General features: G+C 43.4%; 1 protein-coding gene across 1 annotated transcript; it reads right to left on the bottom strand.

The window, feature by feature from the left end:
- Window positions 1-17011: 17011 nt before the first annotated feature.
- barhl1b (BarH-like homeobox 1b) lies at window positions 17012-21623 on the bottom strand. The gene is made up of 3 exons (XM_041960739.1): window positions 21173-21623; window positions 18293-18515; window positions 17012-17315 (listed from the first exon to the last, which is right to left on the bottom strand). The coding sequence occupies exons 1-3, from the start codon at window positions 21621-21623 to the stop codon at window positions 17012-17014; spliced, it is 978 nt and encodes a 325-aa protein (XP_041816673.1).
- Between the last annotated feature and the right edge of the window lie 316 nt (window positions 21624-21939).

Genomic DNA, 21939 nt, shown 5'->3' with positions numbered 1-21939 from the left:
ATGCTTTCTCAATGCACCCACGCTGGAAAAGGGCAGCCGGCAAACTGCATTCACTCCCTGTTCACGTAATGAAAGGCGTAAAGGAGGAAGCAGCTGACGTGCACGTCTTTGTAACACATTTGCCCGAGAGGTGGCTTCAGTGGAACAAAATGGAGAAGGTTAACGTTATTCTGGCAGATGAAGGAATATTTCATGACATTTACACACAGCAGGGATTTTCTCCCTGGGAGCAGCCTCATAACACTCGACTACCCAGCATATGAGCAGTGGCATATGCATTAAGTGTACAAAATATCAAAAGTGCCTCTTTGTTTCAGGAAGCACATAATCTGAGCAAGCCATGCACACTTTTTAATGATGTAGCTAAATTTGCACCAATCGCAGCGGAGAAGTGTGTGTAGACAAAGGCTAGCAAAAGGGATTTAAAGGGTTTTTTTTAGATACAGCTTGTAGAGCTGTCCAGTGCATTGGCTGATTCTCAGATATCACAGGCGTATTGATATTTAAGCGCATGTCAGCAACAAGAAGCTGCCAATTTGCTGGAATTAAATTTAGAAACGCCTGAACAGTTTGTCCACCAGAGAGCACTGATGAGCAAATTTCTCCACTGTTAAAAGTCCCACTCAGGACAGATTTTGGGCCGATCGGCAGAAAATGAATTGCCAACATTTTGGTAGTGGTTTATTTGTTTGCCTTTTTGTTAAGCAGGAATACCAAACATTCACTTGTTCTGGCTTCTCAGTTACAAGAATTTTCTTCTTCACTTTGTCTTATGTGATAGTAACCTGAACATGTTTGGTTCTGGACTGTTTGGTCATTTTTAGATGTAACTTTACTTTAGGAGACTGCGATGAGCATTGTTCCATATTTTATAAATGATTTATTGATTATCTGAGAAAATAGTTATAATATATAATGTGTTATAGCTAGCTGCAGCTCTAAAGTCATTTATGAAGCAAAAAAGTCAAACTATATCTGGATCCAGCCTCTCTAATATGAGGATTTCCTGCTTTTCTCTGTTTTTACATCGTTTGTGCTCTGGGAACTTATGATTGATATTTTTGCACTATTTCCTGATGCATTATAGATTAAATGATTGACCGATTAATTTTTAAGAAGACAGAAAATAATCATTGCATTCATCCATACATGAATGCTTCGCCTCGTCCCCCCGCTTAGATTTATATAAAAGCATCTGCTATGTTGTTTGGTTATAAATAAAGCTCTATTAGAGGAAAAGAGAATATTCAAAGTGTCTCTGCTTTCTGTCTATAAGGGTTTTTCTAAGCGCCAGTTCTCACAGCAAAGGTCTTTATGGCAACATAAGGGGTTAGCCTAGATTTTCAGTCCAGTCTCATTTAAGGCTAATTCCTGTGTGGGTCTGGATGTTTGATCCCATTGCCCATCTGAAGTAATTAAAGGGTTATTAGTAAACAGATATTCACGCTCGCTCACTCTTGCCAACTGTTTCATGCCATCTGCTGCCGGCGCACGTGCTTTGACATTGGAAATATGCTGCTGAACCGACACGGGTGTTTCAACGCATAGGGAATGAACCGAGCTTTCATCAAGTCTAAACACAGTCAAACAGTGTCATCTTTGTGTGTGTGTGTGTGTGAGAGAGAGAGAGAGAGAGAGAAAGAGAGAGAGAGAGAATAAAATAGAAGGATGAGCAGGAAATTATAAGCCCGCTTGTGCTATTTTACACCCGCTTGTTAATTTCAATCTCTTTTAACTGGCTCTACTTTTGATTCCAGCCGACCACTATTCTTATATTTCATCTCCGTAGCCCCCTCTCCTCCTTCTTCCTCTTCTTCTTCTTCTCTCCCTGTCTCTCTCTCTCTCCTCCGGCTCCAGCTCTGCCCTCCTGTCTGTTTTTATCCTTTTTTTATTTTCAGTAATATAGAAGGGATTAACCCTGCCGGCCCCTCGGTGGTTACTGTTTCATTTTATTCTTATTAAAATCTTAAGAACCTGCTTTATTATTCCTGTTTGATACTACCTCAATAATCCTCTGCCTGCCTGTGTGTGTGTTTGTGTGTGTGTGTGTGTGTGCGTGTGTGTCTGTTTGTGTGGGTGTGTGTGGCATGCAGCCACAGACCCATAGGTGTGCTGTGTGATGGATGTGTGTGCCTGTGTTTGGGCTGGCAGGAAGTCCAGGACACATTACACACATTTTAATCACACATGTGCAACATATAGATGCACAAACACAATCTTATACTAGGTCTGAAATCCAGAGTTTATTTATTTTACTTTATTTTATTTCTCTCTTTTTTTTTTTGCACATTTAAGGTCCTAATACATTGAGAGAAGTGTCATAAAATGACACATTATACATTTCAACTCATCGTCTCGCGTGTTCCTCTGTAATTTGCCACTTCTGACAAACATATTTTTTCCCCGTCCGTGGCGAGATGGCTATTACCGCTGATGGGTCTCTAGTGTTTGCTGTGATCTTTCTTACGGCGAGCTGCATTGATTTTGTGAAACCTCTGATAAATCTCAGACAGGAACTAGACAGGAGTGTTGTCACAGCAAAGCTTCCCTGGATCACTCAGTGATTTCTCCTGCAGTTTCACTGACCCGGGGAGGTTTATTTAGAGAAGCGGTGCAGAGTGGCACTGTAAGGTGTCGTCTGTTAGCGTTTGAATTACGTCTACTGCTAAATATTTTAAATGCAACCTCCTCTGAACATCATCTGAAGGATGGGAGGGGGCTATTGATCATTTAGAATCATCACTGATCTTGCATTGAGGCTTCGTTTTTTAATTTTAAGTGCATATGCATGAGTCAAGAAAAAGCAGCTCTGTGTTTTCAGTTTGCCATATACGGTATAAGCAGGAAAATGGGAGTGGGGGATAAATTAAGGTTTGCTTTCATCCTGCCTGAGGAATAGCTAATGTAACGTTAACCTATCATTTAGTATGCTTTTGGAGAGCATCTGTCCATGTCCAGCCATAAGCTTTTCAACCTGGAGACCAATCATCTCTTCATTAAAAGTGTGATACTGTTCAAGTGTCTCTGCAGGCAGCCAGGAGCACACAGGATTACACTATCGACTTGGAGAAAGGTCAACATTATTTGATTTTCTCAAAGGTTGCTATTTATACATATTTATCGACTGGCGTTTTCTCATAACATACTTAAGCATGCGGGAATGGCACGTAAATTCATATTCTTTTCTTTGTCGTCCCGTTTGAGAGTCTGTCTGCAGAAGTGTGCATTCTAATTTCTCATTTACAATGCATTAAATTCAGATGAGAGGAGGATTGTTGGGGACAAAGCTGATCACGCTGTGCGAGATGAATCAGAAATTGAACCAAAGTGTTTCATTAAGAGCTGTTGGCTGGCTGCTAAGACAACAGGGGGGTGTAATCCCCCCATTCGCTCCCTCCTTCCCTCACTTTTAATTTTTTTTTTTGGTTTTCTCTTTTTATCCTCTTTCATCCTTTACTCACATCCTCCACAGGTGCTGTTCAGCCCCCCACCTCTGAGGTCTCTTCCTCTTTCCTCCTCACTTCCTGCGTCTCTTACCATGTCCCTCTCCTTCCTCTTCTCCCTCTCTTTCTCTCAAGACCTGTGAGAGCACCTCCTCCTCGCAAACAGAGACATAACCAAATCCTCCCCCCTCCTGCCCGTGCACCGGGGTCACGCCGTCAAAATGACTCTTTTTATTACAGTTCATAAACAGCGACTCCCCCGGCGGCCCCGGGAAATTTCACATAAACTTTGATCAAACAGACGTTAGCCTCCCTGGTCCTCTCCATGCGTGAAAATAGCTCCGCTCAATCACAGGCAGAGACAACACGCCGAAAACAGTGCAAATAGCAAGGCAGTCACTGATATATCAAGTCATTATTGACCAGAACACCAGGGGAATAGATCTCATATAAAAACAATAAGTTACTCTTTGCCTTTTTTTTTTCCTCTCCTCTACCTCTCCCCTCTTTTAGCGGAGGCGGAAATGTAAGGCGATGCACTGGCAGTAAACTTTGTGGCTTAAAATTAATAGCTTCGAGGGGAGCTCAGGTGAGCAATCCAAAGTGATAAAAGCATCCAAAATAAAAACCAGCAGTTGATTTAACTGTGTGTACGTAGATGCTGGAAGCTGTACAATAGGTTCTTCATGGCTTTCTCTGGCTCCCTCATCCTCTCCATCTGCTTTAGTAGAGCTGTCAGACCAGTTTTTCCTCAGCGTCGAGGCCTCGCAGTGCTCCCTTGTTGGTAATCGTGGTCGAGGCTCGCTGTAATGGAGACGAGCAGCGGGAAAGCAACGCTGTGTTTTGTTGTCGAGTTGGGTTTTCAGGGTGGAGCTGCCACAGCTTCTCTCGATTGCAGCTCAGAATCTGAAATAAAGGGCAAAGGTCACATCCTTTCCGCTATTCTCAGATCATGCTTAAATAAACTGTGAAATGTTCGAAATATCACCTGATGCTCCCTATTCAAAACCTCACTTGTTTAATGACTGAATGAACAACAAAAAAAAAATGGATCTGTTTTGAAAGAAGTCGCACCACCTCTGAAAAAATACAATTAACTAATTAGAATCTCAGTTTGAGGATACTGTGGGTTCCTTTGTTGATGACAGAGGTTTTTATTAAATGAAGTCATGTCTGAAATGCAAAGAATCCCAGTATATATAAAAATAACATATATAATTTATAACTCATCGTTATTATAGCCGTTTTAATGATTATTCAATATTTGAGCAGGTGCATCAAACATCTCACTCAATACTTATAGTACTCTACTGACACTTTATGGGATGTATTTTGTTTTCAGGGGTGTTTTTGGGGGGTCTTTAATGAACAGACCACCTACTTGTTACTCTTACACCACAGCCAAGTTCTATTTTTGCACTTTTTAAAAAGTCTCATGTCTCTAAAATAGCAAACTACCTAATTTTGGCAGCGAAGCATCAAAGCCAGAGTCTCCCCCTGTGCTGCACATCCAGCCTGTCCTTACAGTCAGGCAGTGATGAGAGTGTGTCAGCGTCTGTGTCAGTTTTCCAGGAGCCTCAGCAGAACATGATGCAGCTGAGCTATAGTTACCCCTCCTGTATTGTTTGTGTGTGTGTGCGCGCCTCCTCACTGCACTGTACCGGCTCTGCCTGGGTCCTCATATCAGCCGGTCTATCTTGCCCACCCCCCGCTGACTCCTCACCTTTCCCTCCACTGCATCTTATGACTCAACCTCCCCTTTCTTTAATACTCCGTTAGCTGCGCCAGTTACTTTATCTCTCCTAGCCATCTCCCCCGCTACTTTACCTCTCCCCCTGCCTCCCCTCGGTGCTGATCCTCTCCCAGGCCTAATTGAAGGGGACAGCAGCTCAGCAGGGTCACACGCCAATGTGGCGTTAAAATGGAGAGCCTGGGTACTGAGTGACGCGTCTCTCCATCCTGATCAGCTTGCCATACACACACACATGTATATATATATATATATATATATATATATATACTCATATACACACACCCAGCCGCTGTTATTGTCTGAGCCTCTTTTCCATTTCCGCCTCTTTCTCCTCCCGAGGGTCAGAATCCAAGCTGGAGCCAGAAGCAGTCACAAATTGTCAGAGAGAAGCCCAGAAGAAGAAATGGAGCCTCAGTGCCTCTAGTTCATTATGAGTGAGGATGCGAGTCAGGCAGCAGTATGTGTTGACATTGTCATAGTTATCACGGGAAAACATCTGTGTAGGGCCTGTCAGAGGTGTGTGTGTGTGTGTGTGTGTGTGTGGGAGTGTGCTCAAAGCGAAGCAGGACATGTTTGTGTGCCTGCATGCATATACATACTGTAGACGCATGTGCTCTCTGTGCATTTTCTTTTCTTTTCTTTTTTTTTTTTTTGCTGTTTTCATGTGTCCATGTGGAGGCTGATGGCTCCAGGTTTGGATGGTGGCGCCTTGGCACCCGAAGGTCTGCTGAGACCTGCCTCTGCGTAGGATCAAGGGGTGCAGGGGCTGCTGCTGCGCCCAGCCAGCCCGACTGCACACCAGCTGCAATCCCTAATGCCTCCGCCACATCCTTGGCAGGCTGCGCCCCTGCCCTTTTCCTCCCAGCTCTTCGTCTTGGCAAAACTGGAAGCTTCCTCTCATGAATTTATTTTATTCCCGCTTCCCTCCTCTTCGCGCCCCAGGACACGTGACATACATTAATGCCATTTGATGATGGTGTTTGACCAGTGGGCACATGATTAGACATGATTTCCGCTCAGCCTTTAAATCTGCTAAAACCGTGTGTTTATGGGTAATTACACTGGAAGTAATTGCATAATATATTTTAAAAAAAAAACGACAAGCGAGATGGAGTTGCAGAGTATAAATCAAGCTGCAGCACTGTGTAGGAAATGTTTGATGTGGTGGATTTTTATAGGGAGCCTGTTTATCTTTGTACTTGTGTCAATGTTTACAAATATGTTAGAATTATTTTGTATGGCTCATGGTGTTTGTCCTTTACTGTGTGTAAGAGGATGTTGATATTCTTAGGAAAAAGTGTTATGAGAGCAGTCAGGAAAAGTTGATTCCCATAAACAGGCTAACTTGAGACATCTGTTGTGAGAGGCACTTGAATCACTATTTACTGTTTTGCAAATTTCCACTGCACATCACAACCTGTGTTTTTCCTTCTTTCTTTTTTTTTTTATTATTATTCTCCGGCAAGTGGGAGAATTTGTTGTGTTTTCTTGGGGTGTTATTATGGTTGAGTTTGGGGACTGTCAAAGGGACGCGGCGCCGCACAGTTAAACTGGGACTCTCAGTACCCATCAGGCCCCTGTGAGTCTTTGTGAAGACGACACCACAGAAGGCGCCTTCCAGAGAAAGCGTCACATCCAGTTAGCAGACATCCGCCGTGCTTAAGAGGTTAAACTGCCGCGCCTGGCACAGCCAATTGTATTGATAACCGTTTGAAGCTGGTTTTCTCTCCTACCTGGCATCACGCTTCACACGCTTTATTCGGCTTGCCACTCCAGACAAACTTCAAACCTGGGAGAGTGCGTTTTCCTCCACTCAGGTGTATATAGGCGTGGGTGTCTGTGGGCGTCTGTGTGTGTGTGTGTGTGTGTGTGTGTGTGTGTATGCAGAGCCAGGGGCCTTTGCTGTTGTTTGTTTGTGTTGCCTCCATTCTATAAACCAGGCCTCTGATCTCCCAGGCAACATGCCTCCAAATTCCTCTGCCGCTCCTGCTCCATGTAAATATATCGGTGTCAGTTTGTCTGATGATGATATGAGCATTAGGATCCGGAGCAAGGCAGGGAAACCACACCGCTTCTTTTGCGATTAAAGCCATCCTCTCGGCAGCGTGAGATCTCCGGCTTCAGTGTGCTGGAGAATAAAGTTTCCGCGAGCAGAAAGGTGTCTTAGCACATCTGTGTTTCCTCTTGACTTCCCGGTCTATTCCTACTTTTGCTTTACCGCTCTCTGCTGTCTTTCCCTCTCACACTCCACCAGTCTTTCGTTATCGGCTTGTTAGCCCGAGGTCCTCGCCTTGGCCTGGAGTTATGGCTCTGTCGGGCAGCTGCTCGGCCAGCCCTGGGGGTCCTCAGAGGCAAATGGCATGTCAAGGAGTGGTCACCGAGGTAGATTGTCTTCCCCCCAGTCAGCCTCACCGCCACCAGTCTCACTTGTCCAATTAGGGGCTTTTTGGCCCCCCTTTAAGTCCCCAACCCATCCACTCTTGACTGATTCTCCAACATCTCTGGGCCCAAGACGAACACACCTGACACCCTGCAGGAGCACAGGTACACATAAATATTGTGTGCGGGCAAACAAGCTGAAACACACACACACACACACACACACACACTCACACACATAGCAGCGTCTGTGCATGTCTGTGAGCATGAATGAGTGGTTTATGGACACAGCTGATACTTGTGCTTAAATACCAACTTAACCCGAAAAGCATATGGGTTATATCATGTGCTGAAATCACACGTTAATTGGTCATTTGATTTGTTTACAGTTTTGCTAATTGGTTTGTTGTTAAAATTCACTAGTTTTAGCTTCTCTCTTTCATATCTTTGTAATTGAAATGGACAAAACGAGCAAGTTGAAGATGTCACCTTGGACTGGCATTTCTAACTATCTCTGTCACCGACTAAACAATTAATTATTTACTCCTAAAAAAAATTAACAGGTTAATCTCTAATGAAATTAACCAGCCCTGGTTGGACCGTTGTTTAATTAGAGCTCGCTCTGGTGCATCTTCGGGGTCTTCGAGGTGAAAGTCTTGTGTTTTGCTCAGTATGCAGAGCATGGTGCTGTGCAGGCTAATTAGTAACACCGCAATAAGTTTAGATTTTTCAGTGGCAATTATAAGCAGGTGACCGGACTTGATTTGATTAGTGAGTTCCTTGTCCAACCACAGAGCTCAATGGCAGATGCTCAAATCCACCTGATCTGCTGATTTAAATCCTAACAGCTGTGAATTGATAGACATGTTATAATTTGTCTACGCTCACACTGATGAGTTTCCTGTGTCTGTCGGGTAGAGCTTGGCGCCAGCACATGAGGGTGCCTGTAGTGATATATTAGTAGTCTAATGCCTTTCCGTACTTTGATAATGACAATAATTCTGTGAAATCGTGTACATGTAAATCAAACTGAGGCTGTGTTGTTATTCCTGCCTGCCATCGCTGATTGAATCGATTGTCGTGTGCTTGCTTGTTCCCCTGGAGGCTACAAGCAACATCAATCATCTCCTTCCTGTCAGAAACCGCAGTGTTGCTCCCTCGATATTTCTGCAACTTTCCCATAATTTATCCAGTGCTGACACTTAAGCGCTCGATATAACCAAATTGTGAAAAGAAAATCAACAGTTTATGTTTTAGGGGGTTTTGAGGAGTGAATTTGGCAGCTTGTAAAAATGACACATGTTGACGTGTTCAGTCCTCAAACACAGAACTTAGACATAAATATCTTTTTCATTTATAATATAGCGATATAATATGCGGCTTATACTTGTTAATATCATAATAGATTTAACATCTTTTGGTTCTGGATTATTATTGTTATTATTTGTTGTCATATTCTTAATTTAAGATGTCACTTGAACATAAAAGCAACTAACAGATTCATCCATAATGAAAATTATTAGTCCTAAAGTATTTTGTTTTACATGTGTTTGTGCTTTGTCCAAGGTCTGTCACATATTTGCCGTAACCTGTTTTAAATATGCATGTCAGAGGAATATAGATACAGTGATCATATCACCCAGCCTTACTAACACGCAGATATCTCCATCTTGGTGACATAATCCAAGTGTTTGCATCTTTAATGGCTTTATGGAGACCCTGCAGGTGCAGCATGACCCGGATGATTACTGGCAAATTAATCCACTTTCTATGTTTGATTGTTGCATTTTTTTCTATTAATCCTGTTTCCAGTCTCCACTCAAATCACTCCTTCACTTTGTTACGCTCACATGCACTCTGACAAACAGCAATGACCCTGCTGGCAAAAGCAGGAACCTTTTTTTTTTTCTTTCCTTACAAAGACCACCTGGCCCCCTAACTCAGCCCCCTCCCTGTCCTCACCCCAACCGGCACACAGAGAGCGAGGCAGGAAGGTCTAATTCAAAAATGCGTGGTCCTGCTCTGCTCTCTGCCCTCCACCAGGAGACAGAGTGTGAGAGAGCTGCCAGACATCACACGGAAGCACCGTTAAAAATACATGTATACCACTCCTCATCATTTATTGATGGCCTCTCCTCCCTTTATGTTTATGAGGGGAGAGGCCTCCCTGTGGCCCTGGTCAGTGACCCCCAGGGTCCACCGGGGTGTCCAAGAACCTGCCTGTTTCCTTTAATTTAGCCCGCTTTCAAATGAGACCAGATCATGGAGGCTGTTCTACATGTATAAGCTGTATGCAGGGATCACGTATAAATAGTAAATTGCTGCTATGTTGTAAACTGTGTGGTTTCAAAAAATATCAGATTTTTCCGGGTTTGGAGAATCAGCTTTATTATGAGAGCGTCGACCTTGGATGTATAATGGGATTAAAATGTTTTTTTAAGCAGTCTAGGTGCTTGTTCTTTTCACCTGTTAAGGGCCAGGTAACCCTCATCTTACAGAAATATGGAAATCACAAAAATGTCAGTTCAGATTCCAGTGATGAAATGCATCCCATTGATTAATGGATGCATTTATCATCCCTATGAATCACAAGATAGCAGCCAACTCATATCTCTAATCAAATAGTCAGTGTCTTCACAGAGAAGCTTTATTTTTCAGTCTGCGTTTCACTCTTGCTGAATTTATCACGTTGTGTCTGCGGCGGATGAATAACTTTGCATTTTCAAGCTGAAAAAAATAAAAACCCGACTGGTTTGAGGTGGAATTTTAAGGCCGGCTTCACCATTTCCTTGAATGTCTTTGTCTGGAAGTCATGTACAGATCAGTGTGAGATTTACTCATTGCTTGAGGTTGTCGTCTGGTCCCAGAGGCATTTCCAGGGCTGGTTGGCCAGTGGGGGTCAGGGCCTCGGGGTGTTTTTTTTTTTTTTTTTTCCTACGTTGTCTGACTGAAGTGGCTGCTGGAGCGCAGTGTGGCGGGCGGCGAAGCCTGTCGTAACACCACAAGGTATTGATTGAATAATCTCTGTGTCATCTGATAGTAATGTGGTTTACACCGACCCCCTGCTGCAAGCTACACAGCCTCCATCACTCCTAGGGATAAACGGATACAAGTCATATCAAGAAGAAATCAACTATTTGTTTGTTAATGAATGAGGTGTTGTGCTTTTTTACATTCTTAATGTCTCAGTGTCTTTAAAATACAAACAATTACTATAATTCCCACTGGAATTGTATCTGCTGTATATAACATGTAATACTCCCTATTCATTTTGCCAATTTTATTTAGGGAAAGTTCCTTGTGTTGAGACTAAATTAAACTAGAGGCATTTGAGATATGACTTATATTGTTTAAAAAAAAAAACCTTTATGAAATGTACACTACAATATTGATTTCAGTGCTGAAATTTATTAGGCATAGTTACCAAAAAAATGCTGCATTCATGTCACAGCTCAAACCGCGTTAATGAGCCGCCAAGTGGGAAAAACTGCATGTCAGCCTCCTTGTTGCCGTTCCGAGTTGGAGATATTGAGAATTTGTGACAGCTACAGTGTTTCTCAGTTGGCAAAAAGAAGTGCGGAAGTGTCAACAAAATGGGTGTAAGCCGCCATCACTGGCAGCTGCATCTACACCTAAATAAAATCCAGCATTAACACTAATGCATTTAATTCGGATCATTTAAAAGCAGCTAGCTGCCTGCTACACTATTCATTTCCTACTAGCACTACAAATACATCAATATTATAAAAAATGCTAATTAATCCTGCTCTGTAACTGTTTAGCTACAACAGGGGTGGCAATTCAGATAAACATCTTTGAAAAATGAGTTGGCTAAATGCTGCATTAGTTAGCCTACCTGTTAGCTAGCGTACTTACTGTATGTTAGCATTGATAGCTTAGCTAGCTAGGTCATAGCTGAAGAATCAAATAATTCAGCCAGACATGGCCGACGGTACCGAAACAAAGTGCAGTGTTTGTTTTGATAAATTCGACGACAGACGTTTTTATTGTTTTTGTGAAACTTTTCTTAAAGCTGGGAGTTCTGCTGCCTGTTAATTTGACCACGTAACAGAAGTTTCTTTGGCACTTTTAGCTGGACATCTGGAAGCTGTCGCACATGCTAATTTCAGTCAGTTGGAATATTGAGCGTCCTCTGCAGTCCAGTAGAAACAACAGAATGAGAGGGTTTCCAGTGTAGGCCGTGTGGGTGGTTGTGAAGCAGCAGCCCCACCTCTCTCCTCCCGGCGTCTGGCCCCCTTCTCCCGCTCTCCTCTCCTGCCTTCCTCCCTAACCCTCCTTCTGATCCGAGAGGAAAGCTTTCATTATTTGCTGAGATTGGGATGTCAATCCCCCGCGCCCCTGACCCAAGTTTGTAGTTCTCCCCCGTCATATTGAGGAAATGATTAGCGGGGTTATCTCCCCTCCGCTCCGCGAGGCTTTCATTCCTCCTCGCGGCCCCCCGTACCTCCAGGCAAGGAGCGGCTCTGTAAAGGGGAGGCTGCTGCTCTCCTCTCACTCCTCCACGCTCTCCCTCTCCACACCAGCTGATACTTCATCATGTAGCCTACTTTATCTCTCTAAGTGTCTCTGTTCATTGCTGAGGCGGACTCATTTTAACACCAAGCTTCTCCTTTCCTCTCTTTTCAGCTATAGCCTGTTCAGTCATAGAAATGTTGCTGAGGTGAATGGAGCTGGCTGAACTATAATTTTACATCTGAGTATGAAAGAGAAGTCGGATATATTTTGGAAAATGATGACTTTGCCAGGGTCATGCCTACAATTTGTCCTATTTTTCCCTGGCTGCTGCAGACTCTAAATACAGCAACCATAAAATGAACACCAGTGCATCCAGCTGCAGCCTTTATTTACATTTTTACCACATAGACTGAAGCGTGCGTTTAAAAAAGATTTTCAAAAGAAAACATACGTCCTGCTTCTCACTTCTCTTTGTGTTTGAAAACATTTAATCATTTTTCCATCTTTCATTATTTAAACTCTAATTGCACTGTGAGCAGACAAAAACAGGCCTTTGTGTGTGGATGTGGAAGAAAAAAAATCTTTAACTTTCTCTTTTTTGAGAGGTAAAGTCAAACACTTTGTTTGGAGTGTTACACATGAGGGTGCACGTGTAATAAAGTGGTTTTACTGTTTTGAAACTCTTCTGTGTGCTATGATGCCTTCAAAGGTTATACCAAAATGCCCTACATGTAGTAGACTGTAGGATATAGAGGCTTTAGGCATGTGGGATTAAATTCATGTAATTTCTTCTCTAACGGCAGATATAATCGCTCATATAAAGGCGCGTTTCGCTGATGCGCACGAAACTGTAAAATTAGTTCTTTTCGTTTACGGCTATTGTTGGGTAAAATAGGCCATGCGTTTCTTGAACATTTTAATTGATCTATTTTTCATCTTCCCCCGCGGATTTTTTCAACAAAACGCTGGCATCTTAATGCGAGCTGCAGATTTGCCTCATTGGTCCACTGAAAGGAATGAAAGGAAATATAAAAGCTTTCGCACCACGAGCACAATGCAAATTACGCTTTGATTCACTCTTAATTTCATCAAAAGGTTGTTTTTTTGTTTAGTTCTTTCTCTTGAATTATTATTATTAGGAGTCCATGGGATTAAGCAGAGTCACTGATCCTCTGGGTCTAAGCCTTTTTCTCTTTCTTTCTTTCTTTTTTTTTTTCTTTTTTTTTTTTTTTTTTTGTCTGTCGGGAGCTCAACGAGACTCCATCCGCACTTCATTAACCCTGAGCCGGGGACAATCCACGGTAAGAGCCGGGGGATTTACCACCAGCCTTTCACATGCAAAGAAAAAGGGGGAAAAAATATCTCCGAGTCATCCAACAAGACACACGGGGGCTTTTCCTTATATAATCAGCTGTTCACTTTGCAAGAATAACCCCCTTTTCATAAAAAAAAGGCTCATCGTTATCTGAATCGGTCACGGATCCCGATGATGGGACTATAATGATCTTTTGGCAAGTTGGGAGGTGTTTGATTTGTTCCCTTCCCCTTTTTCCCCTCTCCACTTTCCCCGTCGTCCAAACTCGCCTCGGCTCACTGTATTTTTAATGCAATTTTACGCATCATAAACGCGCCAGTTATCAGGCCGTCAGTCTGATATTTCACGGCGTGGTCAGCCACTAAGTGGAGGCCCCAGATAACAGGTGCCATGCGTGGATGACAGCAGGGGGAGCTGGCTATCAAACCCATTATCGACTTTCAATTAAAACCTATTAAAGTCTTTTGTCTAATCGTTAACATCCTACACGCCAAGTCTTGTCCGTCAGCCTGAACTCCTTTAACCCCCAACGCGCCACGGCCGGATAACTTGGGCCTCGCAGACTTTGAGGTGGGGGGAGAGTGAGGTTGGTGCTTGGGTGGTTGGGTGAAATTTGTATGGCGGAGGGGAGGGGTGGTGGTTGGTGGAGCCGCTGACCAGCTGTCCCCACGCTGATCCCCGGTCTGCAGTCAGCTCCAGCCCGGTCACCAGCTGTTGGAGCCGTTTGGCAGAGGAGCGCACATCCAGCACCCTCAAAGAAAAGAAGGATGGAAACAATCAATTTCCAAATGGGATCATTTAGGGCACTTAAACAATTGCGCACATAACATTAATATTTCATCTCCTGCATTGTTTATGGAAAACGAATTGGAGTTGCTGCTGCTAATTTAGGAAAGTGGGAACGGTGAAAGGGGGAGGGGGCGGCAAGACCAGACCAGGACAGGACAGGGGCTCCATTTTGGACACAACACCCTTCTGCTTTGTTGGCCCCTCTCTAAAGACATAAGCTGGAATTGATCTTTGATTGCACTTTTGAATGTGTGTAATGTGTGTGTCTGTGTGTGTTGGGGGGGGGGGGGGGGGGGGTGATCGTGCGTGTGCTACGTGTGCGCGCTTGCTGTTTGCCATCAATTTCCAATCATGGACCTTGCAATCAAAACTGTGTTCATGCATTTGCACCTTAAAAACACAAAAGTGAAAGGTGGGAATAAATGTAATCAGTGGCCTAATTAAAAGCCAATATTTTTGTATAATTAACACAGCATAACATTGGCCTAAATTGAACTTAAAACGTCAAATCTCTCTGCAAATCTCCGCTCTTCTTTTGAAAAGGTTAAGGAAACGGAAGCACTTGCTCCACTGGTGACACCCTTATTAACTGTCTTTTTTTTCTTCGTCTCAACATTAAACAAATTAAATCAACGACACTAAACCAAACAGAGGAGGGAAAAGTCGTTTGACAGACATGTTCAAATTCACTCATACACGTTTTCACCTCTAATAGAAAAACCCGCCAGTCCTTAAAATTGTGTTTCTTTTCGAGCTGCTTCCAGAAAAGTGGAGACGTTTAATTAAAGCTGCGCCACCCGCCTCCCCAGCCTTTGCTCGTTGACACTGACATTTGTTCTGATACTGTATGATAAAAAATAGTCGTATTTTTTAACAGTGGCCAGTGAAGGCCTCTGCATATCCTGCTTTAAACCTACTTTTCTTTGTTTGGTATGAAAACACGATGTTATCCCTTTTGATTTGGCCACATAGAGACTTTTATTTTGGCACCAAACTACAGTGTTAAAATATCACATTTTCTCCACTTTTACACCAAATGTTTTTACTTTTTGTGTGCAAATTATGTTAAAAATGACGTAATATTTCATCGTGGAAAGATTGTCCTGAAATGAGTTGCTTTCAGATTAAACATAATGTAAACAGTGGATGGACAAAATAAAAGTAACACCTAATGTCATGCAATGACACGCGGACACAAACTGCAGCCGTGAGACCAATCGACACGCGCAGTCTCGCGTGCTGCTCTGTCCACCTGCTGCAGCTTTTAGGTGGAGAAATCCATTCTGCAGAATAGCCTGAACCCACGTGTTGAATCCACCCGTGGCACACACACACACACACACACACACACTCCAGCAGCCACGTGATTAAATGAAAGACTTTTATTTCCACATTTATAAAAGTAATTCTCTTTTACATCAAATCCCCCCTTTTTCTGTCCAACTTTATCTGTGAGTTTCACACACACAAAAAAAATGAACTTCACGAAATGAGGAGAGAGTTTGGGGGAAGCTAGAGGAACGAAAAAAAAATATCATCAAAATAAAAATAAATAATAACAAAAAAACGATCCAGGAAATATACGAGAACCACTCCACAAGTTTGATATCTGCAATATACATTTTCACCAAAGGAGAGTAGGCTATAACAATTAAGGGGTTATCACGGCTTCATATGAAGTAACATAAGTAATGCACAACGTCTGTTCAAATACATCGATAGCAAATCAACAGGCAGTTACACCTGGACGTGGACCCGAGTCCGATCGGCCTGTTTAAAAAATGAAAAATAAAAACTGAGGTGATTGCGTCCCCCATGTCCCCCTCTGCAGGGATAAAACTCCTTTTTATATATAAATTACTTGACATTTTTCTCCGCTAAAACGTCAACTAAGAACAAGAAAAAGACTTTATATAGATTTCTTTCTTTCCGTAGCTCTCGTGTTTTGCCTCCATGTGGGTCCAGGCAGGCAGTCCGTCCTTCCTCGCACAAATAGGCTTTTTTTTTCCTTTTTTTCCCATTCAGACTCGTTTCTGGTGGCTAATCTAGCCTATTAGGTTAAACTGGATCACCGTGGTCTGAAAAAGACACACGAGTAGATCAAACAAACCAGCAACAACAACAGAAAAAAAAGTTTCTTTAAAATCAGTCTCTTTCGAATAAAATGCAAAATATTCTTATTTACAGGTTTGTGGCTGCTGATCAACTCGTTGTTCGCGTGAAAAGAAAAATGAAAGACAGATTAAGAAAGAAAAGACAAAAACGACTTCTTCCTTTGGATCCTCTAACTGTGTTATGTTCAGATTACATGGTTCATTCCCGCCTTTGCTGCTACCATGAACGTCCACATAATAATAATAATGATGATGATAATAATAATAATAATAATAATAATAATAATAATAATAATAATAATAATAATAATAATAATAATAATAATAATAATAATGCCAATAGTGGTCTAATTGGCATTAAACTGCAGGTCAGAGTGCCACCAACAATTGCATCTGTCGTTAGGAAAAACACTGAAAATACTGAAACTTGGCTCAAATAAATACATAACTTAGATGCTTTGATTCACATTGAAAAATAAATAAATTATAAATAAAGCTCATGTCCCCCCCCCCAAAAAAAAACTTTCCACACAGACAGTCTGAGTCAGCTCCGTCCACAGTTCAGCCTAAATCGGTCATTTCGCACCATCCAGGCCTTGAGCAGTTTTCTTTTTCTTTTTCTCGTGTTCGTCACATTTTTATCTTTGTTTCGTTTCTTCTAATGAGTCCAAAGCTGCCAAGGTCGGCGTACAAAACACAAAAAAACAAAACAAAACAAACAAAAAGCTCTGCAGGTGCCGGCTCACCGCTGCTGAGCCGGCCGAGGAAGCACGCCGGACATGGGGGGCAGAGGAGGCGGCGGAGGGGGCGGCTCGCTCCCCCCCTGCAGCCCGTGCAGCAGGATCCGCGGGACCAGGGGTCTCTGCAGGGCCGGCGGGGGCGCCGATGGGCCTCTGTAGAGATAGAGGGCCGCTCCGGGGTCCAGGTTGGACACCAGGCTCTGCGGGTAGAAGTACGGGGACGGGAACATCCTCTGCAGGGCGGAGTAGTTTCCAGCTTCCGCCAACAGCTCGAGTCCCACCGCCGTCTGCCTCTTCCACTTTGTCCTTAATGGAACAAAAATAATCTGTTTTAACCTTTGCACATGTGCTGAATCTAACACACACCAAGACACGTCCCTCCTGTTTACCAGGGGTCCAATTACAAGTCAGGAATACATCTTTTTTCTTTGTTTTGTTTTTCTTTTTAAATCACCAAAACCTCCAACCTGCCACTTGCATTCACACCCAAGGATGTCTGTTAGATTGCCAGTATGCTCTCTATGTAGGTGAATAATTCATAATAAAGATAATTGAGTAGATATAGTGGTTTGTTTGAATTATTGATACGCACACATGCAACGATGCATTATTCATAGTCCAAAGTGTTGTTTTTATATTTATTTATGTCATTTAGCTGAGAGTCAAAACTGTAGACAAATAAATGCTAAAGTTAATTCAACCGAAAGCTGCAAAAAACATGTTCTTCCAGTGAGGAGGACGGTTTCTCTTACACGTGCATGGAGTTTTATTCATGCACAGGAAGTTGACGCCTCGGTTTTCAAACTATTTGCGGGGTCTTTCGAGACTTAAAACGCGTGCGAGCCCTTAAAAATGTCTCGCAGTATGAAGATGCTGAAAACTGAGGAAATAGTGTGTGTCCATGATTTAATCTTAAAATAAATCAAATCAAAATTAAAGGTCAAAAAAGAAAATACAAATTATACCATGATAGTTACCAGATAGATACTGAATTTCTTCGGACAAAATTGTCTCCGATGCTTTCTGACGTTTTCTGGACCGAGTGATTGATCAATGGATCGAGAAGGAACTCGTCAGATTAATCAGTAGTTCTGATCATGGTTAACTGGCCTGGTGGTCGTGGCTCAGTTGAAGTGAACTCACGTCACCTTTCGGGTGATGGAGAAAGGAAAACATGGCGTCCCTGTGTCCATCTCGTCATGAGCCAGCCGTGAGAAACCAGATTATGCCCCCTCCTCCTCCTCCTCCTCCTGCCCTCCCTCCTCCCTCTTAAGTGTCTTTACCTCCGGTTCTGGTACCAGGTCTTGACCTGTGTGTCGGTGAGGTTGAGGGAGGCCGCAAGCTCCATGCGGTCCTGGACGCTCAGGTACTTCTGCCGCTCGAAGCTGCGCTCCAGCTGGGCCAGCTGGTGGTCCGTGAAGGCCGTCCGGGCCTTCCTGGGCTTCTTCAGCCGGACCTGAGGGCTGTCTCTACTGCTGGAGATCTCCCTGTCCCCCTCTTCTTTCACTGGCGGACAGAAAAAGAGACAGAGCAGAGGAGAAGAAGGTGAAAACAGAGCGCAGGCCTGCATCCATCTTTGTGTGAACGGGCACCCTCGACGCACGGAGGCGTCAATAAATCTGTGCAGCAGCATCATATCAGACAGGCTAATATAGAACTGAAATTTAAAAAAAAAAAGATTTTTTTTGCATTTATAGCTATTCATCAGTGTGAAGCTGCTTCCTTTAATCTAAGATTTGATTCAGGAGACAACAAGTGGATGAAAGCAAAACAATTCTAACATTCATACAGTACACACGTACTTTCATACATTGTGTGTCTTTGTGTACATATATGCATTCAGATATAAAATTGGTTGATCGATTAGCTAGATTTGATATTAGAATTAGAATTAGAATTATAAAAATCCTGCTCCCCCTCGCCAAAGACGTGATGAAGGCCAACTTTGGGACACAAACCTACAACACTTTATTTGTTTCCAAACGTCATTTTATCACGTTTCTCGTCATCGTGAGAAAAATGGGAGAAATCACTGAAAATAAGACCGCGAATTGTATTTTGAGTCATTTCCAAATCGCGTGTTTGAACACCGAATGAATCAAAAGTGTGCTAATTTGCTCTATGCGAATTTTAAAGTGACAAAAACGCTCCAAGCATTTATTGTTAAAATGGTTAAAAGCGTGTGATTTTTAGCAGCACGTTGGGTTTCATTGCTGCGCGTCTGCATTTGAGAGGAAATGACAGTGCGGAGTGCTGAGTGTGAAATCACGGCGCTGGAAACAGTGCCTATAGGCGATGCGGAGCTATTTGATTTGGTCTTAAATTGTTATGAAAAGCTCTTCCAATATTCACACTTCCAATCTGATATTTCTCCCGTCAGCAGACCCGCAGCCTTTGTTCTTTTTCTGCGTGGTGTCATGTCAGGGCGAGCATTGATATACACTCCTTATAGTCAATTCTCTGTAACAAAAAAAAAAAAAGAAAGAAAGAAAGGCAAGAAAAGAAGAAGGGGGGAGAAGCGAGCGAGGCGAGAGATCTTGGTAGTTGAATAGTTGAGTCGTCTCAAGAAGCACAATAATCCGCCTAATTGAGCCACAAGGGAAGGACGAGCCTTTCAACCGCGACCGCAGAAACTTCACAGGACCGTGGAAATGAGTGGAAATCAAGAGCCGGGCGGCCTTGCGCGGTTACAAATCTGATTAGCGCCGGGGACAAATTGCATCAAATCCCCGAAATATTATAGGAGGCGGATTCGTGGAAATCAAAGCTGCCGTGCAGGCGCGCTGTGGGCCCCGCGGCTCCTTCAATCAATCAGCGCGTCGATGAGCATCTCCATTCGAGCTGTGACACACGCGCACGCGCACAAGCTGAATTGGTTGAATAAATTGATGACGTGACGCCGTATCAATAGCTTTACAGGAAAAGTGATTTTGGGAGAAAACCACTCTCGGCCCGGGGTGAATCTAATAAAAACTACTTCTGTATTAATAATAATAATAAGAAGAAGAAAAAGAACTTCCAGATGTTTTAAATGTTAGTTCTGTATTTTCCTTTAGCCTGCAGCGACCGTCGTCCTTCCAGGCGCTGCTTCATTAAACTGTCAATGGAGGTGACATGTCTGTTATGGCTGACATGATTGGAAACAGAGAGGCCCTTGATGGCATTTATCTGGAGGCGACCCTGTCATCTCTCCCGTTCTTGCCTCCCCGACATCAACAGATGCTTTCCTGATATTTCTGCTGATGCGAAGCCCGCAGCGCGCCGCGCACGCACGCGGCCGTCCGTCGGTTTTTTAAATGCGCAAACTGTATGGAAATTAAGTCGTTACCCGTCACCGCGCGGGGATGCAGCTCATGTGTCCGCCGCCGTGATGCAGCAGAGGATCGGGTCGATTTGGCCTTATTGATAGCTTCCGGTGGCCTGCTACTAATGACGAGTAGTGTCAGTTTATTGATAAACATCACCAAATGCTACAGCTTTTCATTACACCACAGAAAATTAATTAAAAATGTCCATGCAACAAAATATTATTTTCACAAGTAAAACTACAAATTACTATAATTACTATTTGTATTATTAATATTATTATTACTATTATGAAATATCTGAAAAGGCCTTAAAACATCTTTTAAAAATAACTATTTTAATCAGATTTGTATGTCCTTAGGTTTCTAAATGTTTTAGCACAGAAAAATGCTTCAATAATATTTTGGACAGCAGTTTGACTTTCATTTAAATGTATTGGTTGTTATTCCTACTTCACGACCGACTCTATTTTTTCTTTCAGATTGAAACCCAGTTTTTGTGCCAAGCCCTCTGACCCTCTCATTTAATTCCACTGTTCAATTATTATTTTATTGGGGTTTGCCCAAATTAAAAATCGGTTTTAAACACAGAATAAATAGGTCAAACAAGCTGCAGCTGAGCAGCGTACATAATTGTGGTCCTGTAGCAAAGATAAATAAAAGTCAACTCAAAGGAAAAACGAGCTAATTGAGATACAACTGATCACATTTTCAAGAAAAATAACATGCGATATTTTCTACAGGAGCCGAAAGTGCAGTCTGAAAGCGGAAGGCCAAATCAGTTGCACCACCACTCTCATGTGCAAAGCAGAGCAGCGCCATCACTGCGTCTGCAGACCCCCGGTTTCCTCTGCTTACCTTTATATTCACTGTCTGACGACGAGTTGCTGTGGATTTTCTCCATAAAGTCGTCCGCAATCTTCGAGGCCAGCCTCCCCGCCTCCTGAGTCGGCTGTCCATTGCTGGAGTAGGGCGCGCAGGCGGCCAGAGGCTTACAGTCCGCGAGAATGTCTCTGATGAGGAAGGACGAGGTCACGGTCCTCTGCTGCGACCCCGCCGATATCTGCGCGTGCTGGAGGTGCGGCGGCAGGCCGACGCCGTGACCCTGCCTCTGGGCCACCTCCTCCGCGCACTCCCTCCGCGGCGACGGAGGCGACGAGCAGCCGCTCTCCACGTCTGATCTCGGGCTGAACTCCAGAGGCGAGCGGCACTCCCCCGCCAGGCTGTCCCCTTTGGACACCGGACTTCCAGGCCTGTGGGACAGCAGCGAGTCGATGCCAAAACTGGACCCGTTGGCGGACGCCTCCATTGTCTTGATCGAGGCCTCCTCAAACTAACATTTGGTATTCAGGACAAGTTTTATTTTAGGGAGGGAGGGGGTGTTAAAGTCTCAGTTGTTCCAGTAGAAGAGAAAGGACCCCCCTCCCCGCACCAAGAAAAATGTTTTCGGGTTCGCTACAAATGAAGATTATTCATCCGCTATTTCTAGTTCCCCAACTGGTTCTTTAAAGAGAAAATATCTCCAGGCTAAGTTGCGTTACAGCAATCGTCCATGCATCCGTTTTTCTTGCTTTTTGTCAAGTCTAGAAAGATGAGTCCTCCTGAAATCGATGCAGCCGCTCTTT

This window comes from Chelmon rostratus, chromosome 19 (assembly GCF_017976325.1).
Source record: "Chelmon rostratus isolate fCheRos1 chromosome 19, fCheRos1.pri, whole genome shotgun sequence".
Taxonomy (NCBI): Eukaryota; Metazoa; Chordata; class Actinopteri; order Chaetodontiformes; family Chaetodontidae; genus Chelmon; species Chelmon rostratus.
The sequence above is the reverse complement of the archived record's forward strand: the minus strand, read 5'-3'. Positions and strand labels throughout refer to the sequence as shown.